The 17,938-nt window shown below is 23.8% G+C and overlaps 2 protein-coding genes across 4 annotated transcripts; both read left to right on the top strand.

Annotated features, from left to right (window-relative positions):
* The first annotated feature begins 1,319 nt into the window (after positions 1-1,319).
* Positions 1,320-4,138, top strand: LOC128957581 (sorbitol dehydrogenase-like). Of its 2 annotated transcripts, XM_054303373.1 has the most exons (8): positions 1,320-1,348; positions 1,448-1,582; positions 1,636-1,891; positions 2,431-2,499; positions 3,139-3,323; positions 3,426-3,726; positions 3,802-3,833; positions 3,924-4,138. In XM_054303373.1, exons 2-8 carry the CDS (start codon positions 1,483-1,485, stop codon positions 4,040-4,042), a joined length of 1,062 nt encoding a protein of 353 aa, XP_054159348.1. In that variant the 5' UTR covers positions 1,320-1,348; positions 1,448-1,482; the 3' UTR covers positions 4,043-4,138. The 2 variants fall into 2 exon arrangements, with proteins under 2 accessions (XP_054159348.1, XP_054159347.1); XM_054303372.1 differs by lacking the exon at positions 1,320-1,348 and having other exon boundaries at positions 1,369-1,582.
* Positions 4,139-5,159: 1,021 nt separating this feature from the next.
* LOC128958648 (phospholipid-transporting ATPase ID-like) lies at positions 5,160-17,313 on the top strand. 2 transcript variants are annotated; one of them, XM_054304546.1, is made up of 18 exons: positions 5,160-5,442; positions 7,190-7,290; positions 11,426-11,484; positions 12,056-12,169; positions 12,251-12,349; positions 12,432-12,566; positions 12,672-12,742; positions 12,835-12,917; positions 12,988-13,146; positions 13,227-13,315; positions 13,377-14,087; positions 14,460-14,561; positions 14,629-15,043; positions 15,370-15,861; positions 15,939-15,974; positions 16,037-16,224; positions 16,315-16,644; positions 16,731-17,313. In XM_054304546.1, exons 2-18 carry the CDS (start codon positions 7,260-7,262, stop codon positions 17,307-17,309), a joined length of 3,693 nt encoding a protein of 1,230 aa, XP_054160521.1. In that variant the 5' UTR covers positions 5,160-5,442; positions 7,190-7,259; the 3' UTR covers positions 17,310-17,313. The 2 variants fall into 2 exon arrangements, with proteins under 2 accessions (XP_054160521.1, XP_054160522.1); XM_054304547.1 differs by having other exon boundaries at positions 5,160-5,487.
* The last annotated feature ends 625 nt before the right edge of the window (positions 17,314-17,938 follow it).

The following is a 17,938-nucleotide window of genomic DNA, read 5'->3' as shown; positions in this document are numbered from 1 at the left end:
TCATCTTACCTTAAGACTGTAGATAAGAAGGGACCTTTACGATACTGGAGCTCCCGACGCGGGAACCCACGGATTTAGGTCGCTTAGAAAAATAGAAGACAATAAAGAGTAAACACTTACATTAGAATCCAAAGGCTTTATTTAAAGGACATCAATGAGTATACATCCAAGTATACGGACCATATCAGAGAAGGGGGTCGAACCAGAAGGGGAGAGAACTGATCTGCTAACGGCTCTTAGCAGTACTAGTCTTATGCCGAGTGACTACCAGTATCTCAATGATAAAATCATTGAGAATACACGGGGTTTTATAGTCTCGGTCGCATCAATATATTTTTTTAAAGGGAGGTAAGGAATATTTTTGTGATGTGTTGGTGCGAAAACTGTTTCAATATAGCACTATTTATGCTATGTTATGTAATGACATATATATATAATTGGTAATTCTGGCACTGAATAGGGAAAATTTTATATAGATTTATAGTACGGTTGGGGAGAAAAAGTTGGATTTTTCGCACCGAACATTTGTGTATTGTAGTATATTTATGTATTAATTTAATGTTACTAAAAAAAATTTCTTTTGTGAGTATTATATATATATATATATATAAGGATATTATTATATAATAGATTTTATATTGACAATATAAATCACAACTAAATTAGATTAATATATAAATAAATAAATAATAACACAAAATAGTTTTAATATTTTTAATTAAAAACTATTAAATTAAACTTTGTATAAACTTTGTGTATTTAATATAATAACTAACTACAGGTAATCTGTGAACATTTTGTTAATTATAGTAATTTTATATATTTTTTATTATCCTTACATTAAACTAAATAAGCAAAAATAATTCTATTATAGATTTTAATAATAATTATTTTTTATTATATTTTATTATTTGTATAAATAGTATATTTTATTTTTTTAAATAAATATGTATAAACAAAAATAAAGTATAATTAGTACTATTTTACAATTTTCAAATATTCATTTATTCAAATATTTTATTTTAAACTGTTTATCAATTGCAAACTTTTGTCATATCCTTTATAATTAATGTTAAATATTATATCATAGTTTATTTTATGTTATTTAATATTAAACGGTATTTTACTACACTGTTAAATAAATGGCATTTTATTTAAATTTTAACAAAATCTAAAAGAATTAATTAAAAATACAGTAATTGAATTCAAGGCTTTTTTAGCTGAATAATCACAAAAGAAGTGATTGGACTAAAATTTATTGAACATATTTCAAGGCTTATTAACAATTTTTAAAATTTTTAATTGATTGTGAAATTAGAGATAACTCACTATAAAAGATAAGAGATATGTATATATTATGTTGTCATTTATTCATTAAAGTTTATATTTTATAATTCAAAAATACTTTTTAATAACTAAATTGTTTTTATAAAACTTTTTACAATAGATTATTATAAAATATAATTTGTAAAATTATTTACAATGAGTTCGTCAACAAATGTCAATTTATCGGCAGTTTTGCATAAAGTACTGGATCTTAGAGTAGAGTCGACACAAATGCCGGAGAAGCCGGGATATAATGGTTTGTTAAAATTTAATAGTAAAATGATTTGTCATTTTTTATAATTATAACAGAAGTAATATTGAAGACACTTTGTGTGGGATTATGTGGTTCAGACCATCATTACTGGAAACATGGAAAGATAGCTCACTTCGAGATCAAAGATCCACTAATCCTCGGCCACGAAACATGTGCTCAAGTGGTTGAAGTGGGACCGGGTGTTCATCACATCAAAGTTGGTGATAGAGTGGCTGCCGAACCAACACTTCCCTGTCGTCTTTGCGATTATTGTAAGACCGGTTCATATAATCTTTGTCCAGACGTTAAATGGTAAGTCTTTTAATTATATATTACAATAATACTAATAGTAATTTTCCTATGAAATATAAGAAAACTTTTTGAAACATTCCAAGTAAACTTCTCTATGTTAAAACACTTTATGTTTATTTAATAAAACCTTATTATATTAAATATAAGTTAATATTTGCAAAAATAGAAAATTTTTCATAAGAAATTTCTTATTATCTAAAACTAGTAAAATTTCAATTTAGTAATAAATAATATTTTTAAATTTTAAATTTTATCTCTTAGCAAAAGGTTATAAATCTAAATATTTAAAAGTATTACAATTACTTAAATATAAGTTTTTAAAATTATTCTGATTAGTTTTCTATATTTTTGTATATTAAAAATTATATTATTTTGATATAAACTAATGTCACTCAAATTATCAAACTCCTCGAAATATACCCTATCTTACAGAAAATTAATATTTATATAGTTATATTTCATTACAAATTATTCAAAATTAAATACAAATTAAACATTTAAAATTTAAAAAATAATTAATTTAAATTTATTTATGATAGTCACGGCACGCCTCCTGTCAATGGGACTCTCAGACAATATTTCAAATACGATGCAGACTTTTGTTTCAAGTGAGTCCACTAACCAATAATCGATTATATAATTTTCAATAATTTGTTATCTGATTTCAAAACATTTTTTAAAATATATTTTTTATTTAATAATAATAATATAAATTCAATTGTTTTATTTATTTGAATGATAAACATTGAATCAATAGAATAAAAGTTTTGTTCAAAACTTGTAAAATTGCCAAAACGTAAACTGTTTTATTAGAATAACAATTTAAACAAAATATTTTATTAAATAAATTGGCCTTGATAGTTTATATAACAATAACGATAAATATAAAGATATTAAAAATCTATTAAAATTAATGTATTTAATATTGATTTAGCATTTATTAAGTTTTAATTACAGGAACCTCAAAATAATCATATAATAAATACTAGAGTATACTGTAGTATAGTATAATAAAATAATAATCTGTAAATTATTATATGAATTCATTGTTGCAACAGTTAGCTGTCATTAGTTATGTTTGATTGCATTAAACGTGTTTTGAATGCAAATTGAATGTAAAACATGTATTGATGTAATTTTAAAATGTTTGAAATATCATATTATTGAAATTGATTCACAAAAGCTTATAATAACATTAATAATATAATATAATTGTATTATTAAAACAATTTATCAATAAATGTCAGACTTGAGGACAACATGACCAACGAAGAGGGGGCTCTTATTGAACCCATGGCTGTGGCCGTCCATTCATGCAGAAGAGCTAAGGTTTCGGTTGGAAATTCTGTGCTTATATGCGGTTCCGGACCAATCGGTTTGGTCAACATTCTGGTGGCTAAACAATTTGGTGCCACAAAAATATTTATTACAGGTTTAATTAAATTTATAACTATAATATATATATATATATATAAAATTTATATATAATTTATATATAATTAATTTTACAAATTTAATGTAATCAATATTTTAGACATAAATGCTGATCGATTAAAAGTGGCTGAAAAGTTAGGCGCAGATAAAACTATTTTAATTGATCCAAAACTGTCTGATAAAGAAAATATAGATCAAGTTATGAAAATAATTGGCAAACGAGTGGACGCATCCATTGAATGCACTGGAGTTGAATCGGCCATCAAATTAGCGATGCTTTGCACTAAAAGCGGTGGTAAGGCTGTACTCGTAGGTCTGGGACCTTCTGAGGTGACAATACCCGTATCAGAGACAGCACTTCGTGAGGTTGATGTCAGAGGCATTTTTAGATATACCAATTGGTAACTTATTTTTTATTAATATCGCTATTAAAATGAATTATATTAATGATAATATTTTAAAATTATTTAACACAGCTTTCCATTGGCTTCAACAATGATTGCTTCGGGTATATATTTAATACCAATTAAATATAATAATAAAAACATTTTTAATTTATTTAATAAATATTATTATTATATTAAATTATATTTTTTAGGTAAAATAGATGTAAAACCATTAGTTTCACATCATTTTCCACTCAAAGATGTTGTCAAAGCATTTGAAACGTTTGACAGCGGAGTTGGCATCAAAATAATGGTTCATTTGGATAAATAATAATAATATTGTTAATACAGTTATTATTGCCATTGCTTTTAATACAACTTAGAAATAAACATAAATTTATATAAATATAAAAATATAACATTTTAGCTATAGTTATAATTCTATTTAAATTTAATACATTGTATTTCTGTTAAATATAAAACTACCGGTAAATTTAGTAAATATATATTGATTTTAATTGCTTTCTGTACAACTAAAATATACATAAAGATTTAATTTATATAAGAGATCTTTTACTAAATGTAATTTTATAAATAAAAATTTTAAAAATATAATTTAAAAATTAATATTAAATTTCAAATATTTTAAAGGTTAATTTTTAATTTTTTTGAATATTTAAAAATGTGATATAATTTATTTTACAATAAACTTCATTAAAATCAACAATTTTCTTGTGTTACGATAGATAGCGATTGCTATTCAGTTAAAAAGCTTGCATTGAATCATACAATTTATGTAAAGTTTATTGATATCGTTAAGTAATTTTTAAAAAATTAAGTTTTTAATATACTGTATAATATTATAACTTATAGAATATCAGTATAATAATTTATATAATAATTTATATAATAATTTATATAATACGTGACAATATTTATTTAATATTTTACAAAATGTTTATAAATGTCATTTATTCTAATAATATTATTATTATTATTATATATAACTATAGAACTGAAACTAATATAAAAAGTATCGTAAATAATGTTAATTATTTGTTCCTATAAACACACATTAATATAATAAAATCATAAATTGTTTTTAGCACTATATTTATAAATGAATTTATTGGTGCTTCTCTTGTAATTATTAAAAGTAATAAATTATAATTAATTTTAATTGAATTAAATAGAGCTAAATGTGGTAATGAATTAATTAAAAATGATTTACTTATAATATATTTGTCAAATGAGGCATTGGTTTTGCTATTGAATAGGTTATAACAAACTATTGCACAAACAGTCACACATTGGTATCGGCATTACTCTACACTTGTGTTAAACAGCATTGAGTTTATGAAATGAAATTGTCGTCAATAACAACACATTATGAAACTCTAGGATTACATGCAATAAAACAGTAAATATATAACAATTTTATTATTAATAGTTAGAGAGTTTGTCAAAACAGGTATATGTGAGATACTTTCACCAATTGAGACTCATATAGACATACATATCATACCTGTCACAAGTTAGACCTACTTTTGCGGTCAATAATATAATTATTAGTTAATATATCAGTCCATTATTTTCAAAGTATCAAAAATACAACAAATTTGTATTTTTTGTGATTTATTAAACTAACTAACTTTGTCATCAATTTTATGCCGTCCTTTAATTGCTATCACATCGAAAACATCACGTTTACAACATATTCAACAATTAATGGTATGGTATCACTGATTAAGACACTTATTGAACATTACTTTAATTGTAAGCGCCGTTAATATTTTATTTAACAAAATAAAAAAAAAGTTTGAAATCTTAACTCAATTTTTGTATAAAAATGTAATCTAAATATTTAATTGTTTAAAGCGCTTGTTATTATAGCTATTAATTGTTAGGAAATGTATGTCTCAGGAAAGACAAATTTTGTTACAATAAATTAATATAAAAATATTAATTTTTGAAATATCAAATTGAATTGTTTGAACTATAATAAGTGTTTATCGACAAACATTTTGACGATTTTAACTTTGATTTGTTAGTCTTTTAATTTTATTAAATATTTTAGCCATATTTTTATATAAAATATTTAATTTATTTAATATGAGAGTCATTTATCATAGAAATACAGTATATCTTATTAATTGAATTTTTCTTTTACTCAAAACCCAACTCATAACTGATGTGTCATTCAGTCATTGTATCGGATATACTGTACATTGTATTGCTTTTTAATCCAAATATAATACTGATTTTTAAGTGATTTTTGCACTGATTATAATGATTTTGTTTAGAAAAATGTTATTTCCGTTCACTTTTTGTAGTCATCTATATATTGATTTCATACGTGAGTTATATAATAAATTTAGTATATAGACTGTAGTTATAATCAAATTAAAAACTAAATAAAATTTTTGTTTCTCCACTAATTTGTAATAAATATACACTGGTTATCATTATTATTAATTTTTTGATAATAATTTATAATATTGATACTGTATTTGCTTTAATAAAACTTCAGATTGTTTCCTAAGTTATAATTGTTAACAAAGATTAATACGAGTCATCGCTTACTTGATATAAATGCAATGGAAAAACAAACATCACTTAAATTATCAATTATTTTGAATAGTAATGTCATATAATATATTTCATATAATAATAGTTATATAAATAATTTGAATTTATGTCTAAAATATTTTACAGGTATTTTGTTAGATTGAACTAAGTTAACAATGTTTTTAAGAAATATATAAATTGTTATAAATTTTGTTATTATTTTTGATACATAGTTTCTTTAATAATAATCTTATCCAATCTTAAATAAAAATGAGAAACTATTATTGTATTTATTAAAATGTATTGATAAATTATAATAAAACTAAGGCAAAATTTATTGATAGTAGTGAGCATTTTATGAAATTTTGATAAAATTATAAAACATAAATAAAGAGCTAAAAAATAAAAGCAAATAAAAAATATAAAAAAAGTATTAAAAAATCTCATCTCATAGTTGTGTATAATATTAGAAGTTTTGTAAATACATAAACATTCAGCACATTCCGTGTCATATATTCTAGTCATGCGTTTAAGGGTTTCAAACAACACTCAAATATGAAGACTCTTAAACAACTTGGATATCATTTGTTGTTTTTAATGTTTTATAACTACACGTTAAATGTTTAACATTAGATTCTTATGTCGATTTTAATTTATTAACAATATATTATTCTTTACATCTAAATATATATAGATATATATATATTATACTACTTTTTATTTACTTTTTAAATTTATTTATTCAACAATTTGTATATAATTATAACGTAAAATAAGATCAAAAAAGTTTGAATTAAGTTTCTCGATGATCTAATCTTGGAATTGTTTAATTAACTAAAATGATATTATTTAAAGTAATTTAAATTTAGCTGTTTTTAATTGTTTAATTGTGATATATTTTCGTTATTAGGATTCATGATATATGTTGACTATTGAATGGGTGTCCGTAAAGTGACCACAAATATCTCACCAATCCTTCAATGGCTTTCAAGCATAAGGAGAAACAGAGAGGTAAGACTTTACTGCTTATTATTATATTAACTATAATATTGACCATTATATAGACTATCGTGTAATTATAATATTTAATTAATATAACACCAATTTATGACTCAATATACTTTGTATCAAATAATTAATTAATATTTTTTAAATACTTTACTTATCATAAAGAATATATATATATAAGCGCTTTGTTTTTATTTTGGTTATAAAAGATGTACTTTTTTACTTTGTTTGATAACATTTTATGCAAATTCTTATTTATAAAACAAAATACATATCATTTTTATAGTTGTTTTAAGTCAATAATTTATATATTATATCGTAGATTATTAAGATATTTAACTATTTAAGTCATTAATAGACATTAATTATAAATAATTAATGCCTCTCTCTTTCTTTCACTCACTCACTCATTGGTTTTTTTTATAACAACAAAGTCGAGATAATTTAAAAATTCAATAAGTTTATAATAAATGCAATTTATTTATTATTATTATAAAATGAAATATAAAATAATTATAAGAATTATGTTTAAAATATTTTATGAATTATATGAGTATTTACTATATGCAGTATATATATATATATATATACTGTACTATATAAATACTATACTATATAAAGCACAGTATGTTTAATAGATACGACATACAGTATATTGTATTATAATTATATTTTAGCATAAAGTTTGACAATCTCTTGTGTTTCATATGAATCTTCATCTGAATCCACACCCAAAACACAGGACTGAGTTAAGGGCGGAGTGCATCACATGTTACCCAAACATAAAATATTTATTGAGGTTTGAGGTAAAAACCAAAATTGCTGTCAATATGTATGTTATGCTATGTTTATGTTGACACAAATCTATGTGTTAACAAAATATTATATTAAGTTTTAGACATCACTTAAATAATTTTATATCATAAAAGATAATATAATTGGTTTAATAATTAACACATTTTTTTGTAAACGCGTTCGTGAGAGTCATGAATATATATGATATTTATTATATATTTGTTTAGTTTTTAATAATTATGTATAAGTTATATAATTTTACTAAAATAATTGTAAAATTTTAAAGAATTTGTAGAAAAAGTCATATTTTAAAGAATATCATTAATATTTATGATATAATAAATATCAAATCTATAGTTATAATTAGCAATTTATTTATATATACATTTTAAAACTAATTTAATTTTGAACATAATTAATAATATTTTAAAACGAATATAACTTTCAATTAAAACTTATTTATATCAATAAATTATAGTGTATAACAGCGTATATTAAGCTATTTGAAGCAATAAAAATTAATATTATTAGTAACTATCGATAAATATTTTCTAATTAATTATTTCATCAACTATTTTTTTATTAATTGAATAAATTAATTTGTTGTGATCTAAGCATTTTTTAAAAACTGTCAAATTATTATTATTGATTTATAATTATTAAATTACTACTAATTAATAATTTTGATTTGTAAATAACTAATGTGTTGTGTTTAGTATTAAAGAGTATTCCGTGTATTGCACTTAACATTTAATTTAGAGGAACATTTGAAATAAGCATTTGAAAAATGTTACAATTATTAGATTACAAATCATCATAAATACTACATTTCTAATAATTTACATTAAATGAAATATATATTCATATAGTTTATATAGTTTATATATGCCAATTAACATATAAGAATGAAATATTAATTTATTAGATGAAAGTTAAATGATTTAAAGCCAAATAATTGTTATAAAACATAATTTTGATTAAATATTGTTTGAGAAGGAATAGTTAAATCAGTGACACTTTCAATCATATGTTTATTATAATAAGAGTCGGGTGTGTGTTATATAATATAAATCATTGTTTAAGTAGTTAATTTAAAAGCACTACAAATCAAACAAAATAAGGAAACTGATTTATACTATTAATTAAAATTGTCATTTTTAATTTTATTTAATTTTTATAATAAATAAAATTATTTTTTATGAAATTATAAAAATAATAATATTACTGTAAGTAGTGTTAAATTACACGAAATTTGTTTATTATTTATAAAATGTTTTTGTATTTTGTATAGTAGTAATCCTTAAAAATAAAAGATTAATTTTGATGAAAACTTTGACAGTAATTGAAAGAATATTTTTTTATTGGCATAAAGTAATTGATAACATAATTAATTAGTATAACGTTTTTTTATAGTTAATATACAGGTATTTTAAGTATATAAAAATATTATTTGTTCTTTAGTGTGAAATACAGTATATAATAATATATTTTATATTTTATGTTAAGTAAAATACAATATTAAAGTATTGAATTATTTCACTGCCAAGAACTTTCAATACATGTTTATGAATTAAATTGAATCAATAAAATTGGTTTATATATATATATATAATTTTTATATGTTGTTATGAAATAGTGATCACAAAACAAATCTTTTAAACAAAACACACTTAAGTCTCATAGCAATAGAGAGAAACATTTCTTACACAAAATGATTGAATGTTTCTATTTATGTCATTTGAATATTATTTTATATATTTATACAAATAATGATTACTTATATCTGATACAAATGGTTTACTCTTAACAATCAATTATACAAATTGTTACTCATTTCACTTTACATTAATATCAAGCTATGTTTATAATTATATTAATTCGCTTTATAATAATTTGAAATTTTGTAAATATTTAATACTTTAATTGTTGATTAGTATTTGCCATATATTTTTAATACTTTATATGACTAATATTTATATATTTTAATATTATCAAAGATTCTAATTATATAACATAATTGCAGTATATTATATTAAATTTATTTTTAAATTAAATAACAAATTTTTTGATAATATACTAGTTATATGACAACATGTTACCATAAAACATCTTATAAATATTATGACTTATAGCGGTTTAATAATTTAGACTAACAATTCATGACAAAATTGTCAATCATTAATACTAAACAATACCGTAATATATTATAAGTATAGAAAATAAACTATAATTTAAAAAATGATTTTTACTTTTATTGATATCACAATACGATTACAATATTGATATTACGATATTTATAATAATGATAAATCTTTGCAAAGTTTGTTTCAATAATAATTTTTTGATGATATAAAACATATTTAAGAATTTTTGTTTAATTTAATTATATTAATAATGTTTATAAAATTTATTATGATATGTAAATAAGACAATTTTAATTGATAATCTATGTAGTATTTCTTAAAATTAAGTAGCTTATCATGGTCAAATAAAATATTTAAAGTATTTATCGTAAAATATACTAGATAAACCTAAACACAAATTTTAATTTTATTGTAATTATTTTTACATTTATGTTTAATTGAATTATTTTTCGTTATTTATTGAATTTTATATAACAATACTTAGATTTAACATTTGGTTAATTAGTGTTTTCCTTTGATACTCATTAACTTAGTGTTAAATTATTGAATATTAAATGACAAGTACTGTCTGCATACTTAATATATTAAGCATAAAACAATATATTTTAAATTAGATATATTTATCATAACATATCCATTAATAGTTGAGATTCATTGCATTTGTTTAATGAAGTCACGAATGCTTCAAATGACCCCTTTTTCTATGTCTTTATTTATTTACTTCATTTTTTATTTTGTTTTCCAACTATTAATTATATTTATTTTTCATATGGTTTTTAATATACAGTATATATATTACTAACAAAATATTTTCATATGATATGACCTTAAATTAATTTATTCAAAGATATATAAATATTAGTCAAAATAAGTAGACAATATCAGTGTTTATACAGTATATTTTTTAAACATATACTATTTTATATTACTTAACATTGTAAGTGATATGAATAATAAACAATTTTTTGTATTATAGAATAATTAGTTGTTTTATAATCACATTTACATAATTATATTTAACATATTAATTACATTATATAATGATTAATTAAATTTATTGTTATATATTAATTTAATAAATCACATAATATTCAAGTGTATTTTTAAAAAATATATAAGTAAATACTAATTAATAATTAATAATTAATAATATTAAATTATAATTTATAAAATATTAAAAAGTATTTTTATTTTGACAGAAACTGAAAGAAGAATCCGAGCAAATGATCCCATTTTCAACTCTAAATTCAATTATGCCGTAAGTATTATATTATTAATAATTATTATTTGTTAATTAGTAAATGTTTAACATTTGTTTATTTGCAATTATAAGCCAAAAGTGTTTATTAATTGAATGGTTTCTTTTTAAAAGCTAAGAAAATCTATAATCAGTTGTAAGCCATATAAATGTAATGATTGTTGAAATATATGTGATCTTCTGATTGAATAATGTTTTGGCCAAAAACGCACATAAAATGAAGAATTTAGACAAGAATTGAGTACTTGATAGGTGTGGTCCTTATTCTTGATTATCTATCGATATTATTCTCCATTTACTGTTATAACTGTTTATTTAAGCTAATGATTGTAAAAATGCAAGAATTGACTTGACTTGAGGTGTGATTTATTGATAATACAATTTTAATGAATAGGGAAACAATCGTTTAGTTATGTGTTGTATGTTTGGCCTAAATTTGCTCACAATTCTTGCTTTTTAATTTGTTTTATAATTGCTTTATTTTGTTATATTTAAGATTATTATGATTTTATTTTTTGAAATAATTTGAAAACTAATTTGTTTATTACATATTTATAAAAATAATGACCAGAATAACTATATCAAGACATCAAAATATAGTTTGTTAACATTTTTGCCGCTAAATCTGTTCGAACAGTTCCAAAGACTCGCAAATTTTTATTTTCTTTGTCTTCTCATACTTCAGGTATAATACTTGTGGTTATAATAATATTTGATAAAATAATTACAATTTTAGTCAATTGTTAATTAATTTTTGTAACAATAGGTCATTCCCTACATATCATCGCTAACACCGTACGCAACTGCAGTGCCTTTAATTGTTGTATTGTCGCTGACGGCAATCAAAGATGCAATCGATGATATTGTATGTACTTATTATACAATTGATTACTAAATACTTATTTTTAAATTTAATGTTTAATTATTAATTGATTGAAATATTTTAGCAAAGACATAGAAGTGATAATCAGATCAATAATCGTTTATCAAAAGTACTCCGTAACGGAAAGTTAGTTGAGGAACGTTGGTTTAAAGTACAGGTCGGAGATATCGTACTTATGGAAAATGACAATTTCGTTGCCGTATGTTATTTTTAATAACATATCTAAAAAATTTATATTTATATAAATTTTACTATTAAACTATTTATACTATAATATTAAATATTACAAATTATTAATTTAAAGGCTGATCTTCTTATGTTATCCACGAGTGAACCCAATGGTCTTTGTTATGTAGAAACTGCAGAATTAGACGGGTATATCATATTTAATATTTTTTATATAATAATAATTTTATTTATTTATTTAAAAGTCAAATAATTTTTTTAATTATATTTTTTAATAATAGTGAAACAAATTTGAAATGCAGACAAGCTATACCCGAAACATCAGAACTTGGAGATGATTTCAGTTTATTGTCGAAATTCAATGGTATTTATACAGTACTTTATATAATCGATATATTATGAGATATTTATAATAATATGATATTAAATGTTAGCTGAGATGATCTGTGAGCCGCCAAACAACAACTTAACTCGTTTTGAGGGAACTCTTCATTGGATTAATGAGACGTTTTCCGTTGATAACGACAAAATGCTTTTGAGAGGATGTCGATTAAGAAATACTAAATGGTGTTTTGGTGTCGTTGTCTTTGCAGGTCAGTCATGTTAGCTCAAGTAGTATTAGTCACATTTTTATTTAATTCAAATTTATGTTAAAATATATCTCAATTAATAGGCAGAGATACCAAATTGATGCAAAATAGTGGAAAAACATTATTTAAGAGGACAAGTCTCGATCGATTATTAAATTTATTAATTTTAGGGGTATTTAAAAAATTATTGACTAATTTGATGACTAAATAATAAAGATGTTTATAATTTTCAGATCGTTTTTTTCTTGATATCGATGTGTCTTTTCTGTACGATAGCGAGTGGTGTGTGGGAGACAGTGACGGGTCAATACTTTCGAGTATATCTTCCGTGGGATATAATAGTTCCCGAAAATCCTAAAAGTGGTGCCGCAGTCATAGCTGTTCTCGTTTTCTTTTCATACGCCATTGTCCTCAATACAGTGGTTCCCATATCATTGTATGTTAGTGTTGAAGTGATTCGCTTTTGTCACTCATTATGGATCAATTGGGACGAAAAAATGTATTATCCATTGACTGATGTCGCTGCCAAAGCCAGGACTACTACACTTAATGAAGAGTTGGGACAAATACAATATGTATTTAGTGATAAAACAGGAACTCTTACACAAAATATTATGACATTTAACAAATGTACCATCAATTCCAACCTTTACGGAGATGTTTTAGATGAAGTTACCGGAGAACCACTTGAGATAACAGAAGATATGGTTTCAGTTGACTTCTCAGCAAATCCCATGTATGAGGAAAGCTTCAAATTTTATGATCAGTCACTTCTGGATGAAATAAATAGTGGTAATCAAGAAGTTTGCGAATTCTTTCGTTTGCTCGCACTTTGCCATACAGTTATGTCTGAGGAAAAGGATAACAAACTTGAATATCAGGCGCAGTCTCCCGACGAGGCAGCCCTTACATCCTCAGCCAGAAACTTTGGATTTGTTTTTAGGGTATATTTTATAATCATTTATATTATATTATATATTTTAGTATTGTTTTATACTAACGATTTCCAAGTTATTACAACAAAATTTTAATATAATATTTTTAAAGAAGAAAACTGAAACTGAGACATTGGGGGGAATCAATAATTAATCAATACATCATATAGTAGTGAATATTTATTTTAGTTGTATACTTAAAAGTATCTTAATTTTATAAGCACAGTTATATATATGGTTATTAAATTATTTTTTTAACAAATAGTATATTTGTATTTATTTTAGGAATTTTTATAATTTTTAACATAAAAAATACATTATTATAAACTAGATTAAGAATTTATACTAACCGGTAAATATAAAATATATTAAAATTTATAGAATCGGACGCCGACTAGTATTACAATCGATGAATTGGGAAAAACACAAGTTTACGAACTTTTAGCTATTCTTGACTTTAATAATGTTCGCAAACGTATGTCTGTAAGTAAAAAAAACATTTATTAAGTTAAGTATAAATTATTATATAATTATTATATATCTATTTTAGGTGATAATCCGCAAAAATGGCAAAATCATACTTTATTGCAAAGGCGCCGATACTGTGATATTCGAGAGAATGGACACGAGTTGTGCCGAAATCAAGTTGAATACTGTCGACCACTTGAATAAGTTTGCCGGTGAAGGACTCCGGACACTATGTTTAGCTAAGAAAGAGCTCGACTCTCAATATTATGAAAGTTGGAAACAAAGACTTCATGAGGCGTCCACTTCTTTGGATAACAGAGAAGATAAAGTTGACGCAGTCTATGAAGAAATTGAACAAAATCTTATACTTTTGGGCGCCACAGCTATTGAAGATAAACTACAAGATGGTGTTCCTCAATGTATTGCCAATTTAGCCGCAGCTGGCATTAAACTATGGGTTTTGACTGGAGATAAACAAGAAACGGCTATTAATATAGGTTAGTGTTTTATTTATATTTTTATTATAAGGTATTTATATTCTATAAATATATTATTTATTTTTATATTTTTACGACTAAGTTAACTACAATATTGTTTACAAAAAATTCAATTACGGTATTTAATATTTTATTTATATGTGAACTTAAACGAAACATAAAATATTAATCAAAAATACTGCATATACTATATTAATCATAATTTATAATTTATATTAAAATATTTTTTTTATGAAAGTAATTTATATATCAATACTATTGAAAGTGATTTGATAATATTAATAGTTTAAATTTTATTGATTGATATATTTATTTATTATAATCAGGATATAGTTGCCAATTACTAACTGATGAAATGGTGGATACGTTTACGATAGAGGGCTGGGAGTATGAAGATGTCGAGAATGAACTAAAGAGATGTCGTGAAAACATTGCAAACGTTATGAGTCATACATACGGTGCAACTGATCTAAATGTTGTTTCATTTCATGGCAATAATAATTTGAACACAAATGATGGAAATTTGGTTAATAGATATGAGAACAGAGCCAGTGCTCCAAATGCCAGTCCCATTGAAGTTAATGAAAGCGATAGTTTTGGTGGATTCGCTTTAGTCATCAATGGTCATAGTCTTGTTCACGCACTTCAGCCAAAGATGGAACTCCTATTTCTAGACGTGGCCTCAAATTGCAAAGCAGTCATTTGTTGTCGGGTAACTCCATTGCAAAAAGCATTGGTTGTAGATCTCGTTAAACGCCACAAAAAAGCCGTCACTTTGGCCATTGGCGACGGAGCTAATGACGTCAGTATGATTAAAAGTATGGCATATTTACAACCCTTTCCTTTAAATATCTAAATGATTTAATTTATTTTATTTATTTTTCTATACTAATAGCCGCACACATTGGTGTTGGAATTAGTGGACAGGAAGGTATACTATATATGGTATGTTTAATGTGATACATAAAATTGATTGTATCATATGTTTGACAGGTATGCAGGCAGTGCTGTCGAGTGACTTTTCAATAGCACAGTTCCGATTCTTGGAGCGCCTACTGCTAGTCCACGGGCGGTGGTCTTACTTCCGAATGTGTAAATTCTTGAGATATTTCTTCTACAAGAACTTTGCGTTCACTCTCTGCCACTTTTGGTACGCATTTTTCTGTGGTTTCTCTGCACAGGTATTCCAGGATTTAATATAAATTATATACAAATTTTATAATTATAATACTATTTTATAATAAATAAATACATATATAATTTAATTGCAGACTCTTTACGATCCGGCTTTTATATCATTTTATAATGTATTTTATACATCACTACCGGTGTTAGCACTGGGCATCTTTGATCAGGATGTTGACGATCGCATATCACTCCGTTATCCATTACTATATACTCCGGGCCATTTAAATCTATTGTTCAACAAAATTGAATTCCTTAAGAGTGTCGCTCACGGAATCGTCTCATCATTTGTATTATTTTTCATTTCTTACGGCGCTTTTAGGAATGCTGTCGGACCCGAAGGTATCAATTTAGATGGACATCAGATTTTTGGGACAGTTGTCTCAACTATTTTGGTTCTAGTCGTGACAGCACAAGTATGTTATATACAGTAAATCTATCAAATGTCTATACTTTATATCACTAATTATGATAAATTATATTTTTATAAATGTGTAAATAGATAGCATTGGATACATCCTATTGGACAGTATTTAATCATATAGTGATTTGGGGAAGTGTTGCCTTTTATTTTGCCCTAACTTTGTTCATAAACAGTAACTTAATTAGAAACCAATACTTGGGTTGCCTTAGAATGACTCTGAGTTCGGGACAGTTCTGGTTTACACTATTTTTAATATTAGCCGTCCTTTTAGTGCCGGGAGTGGCCAATCGTTTTTATCACACATCAGTTCACCCGACACTTAGTGATCGGTGTAGATATAAGCAACGGATATCCCGTATGAGAGCCCGACCGGAGCCACAAATGAGACGAAGAAGTTCTATTCGTCGAAGTCGGCGATCTATACGATCGGGTTATGCCTTCTCACACCAGGAAGGCTTCGGAAGACTTATTATGAGCGGTAAAATCATGAAAACTAAGACAAAATCGGCGGCCAATACCAATGCCAACAGTCTTAACGTTCCCATGAAAATGGAGACAACTATGCCTTCACCTCGAACTCAAAGAACTGGAATCATAAAAGGCACACCTCGTGTACAACCATCCACTTTGAACACACCGTCATCTATTGAAATATAATTATTGTGGCAATAATTAGTCAATTTATTATTATTAGTCATTTAGCAAATTTATAATACAATTATAGACAATTTGATTACCAAATTAATTATAGGATTTATATTATTTCTTATATTCAATTATTAAGAATATATTATTAATACTGTTATACAAAACAATTTTTCAAAATTGATTAATTGGTTTGTAGTCTTAAATATTTAATATATGTGTTACTCTTTTAAACGAATTTGTTTATTCGTAATTTAAATTATAAAATGTTGATTTTTTACATATATTTATTATTATTAATATTTAAAACTATTTTTAATCATCAAACATATCATTTCATTGCCATATAAACACTACAAAACTAATTTCCAAATTTTTAATTCAAATTATTTTATAACTAAACGTTTTAAATTTAAGTTATTTTTTATATTTATATATTATTGTTTAATATTATAATTATGTCATATATATATACTTATATATTAGTTAATTAATATTATTTAATTTTTTATACAATAATTGTGTTCAATAATTTATTTATTGATTGATTTATATTTAAAAGCGCTTTAATTTTAATGTATCTTAATTATTACATAATTATTAGAAATTATCAACAACAAAAAATAATTGTAAAGATACTA

The sequence above is a fragment of the Oppia nitens genome, unplaced genomic scaffold (genome assembly GCF_028296485.1).
Source record: "Oppia nitens isolate AA-2021 unplaced genomic scaffold, nextdenovo-longstitch-racon4-pilon3 scaffold3_pilon_pilon_pilon, whole genome shotgun sequence".
Lineage (NCBI taxonomy): Eukaryota > Metazoa > Arthropoda > Arachnida > Sarcoptiformes > Oppiidae > Oppia > Oppia nitens.
Note: the sequence above shows the minus strand (reverse complement) of the source record. Positions and strands in the feature narration are given on the sequence as shown.

Excerpts from the sequence above, each read along its gene's own strand:
- LOC128957581 (XM_054303373.1), top strand. The coding sequence starts at position 1,483 with ATGAGTTCGTCAACAAATGTCAATTTATCGGCAGTTTTGCATAAAGTA. Across the intron at positions 3,727-3,801 it reads ATTTTTAGATATACCAATTG|CTTTCCATTGGCTTCAACAA; the intron begins GTAACTTATTTT and ends TATTTAACACAG. Across the intron at positions 3,834-3,923 it reads TTCAACAATGATTGCTTCGG|GTAAAATAGATGTAAAACCA; the intron begins GTATATATTTAA and ends TATATTTTTTAG.
- LOC128958648 (XM_054304546.1), top strand. The coding sequence starts at position 7,260 with ATGGCTTTCAAGCATAAGGAGAAACAGAGAG. Across the intron at positions 7,291-11,425 it reads GCATAAGGAGAAACAGAGAG|AAACTGAAAGAAGAATCCGA; the intron begins GTAAGACTTTAC and ends TTATTTTGACAG. Across the intron at positions 15,975-16,036 it reads TGGAATTAGTGGACAGGAAG|GTATGCAGGCAGTGCTGTCG; the intron begins GTATACTATATA and ends TATGTTTGACAG.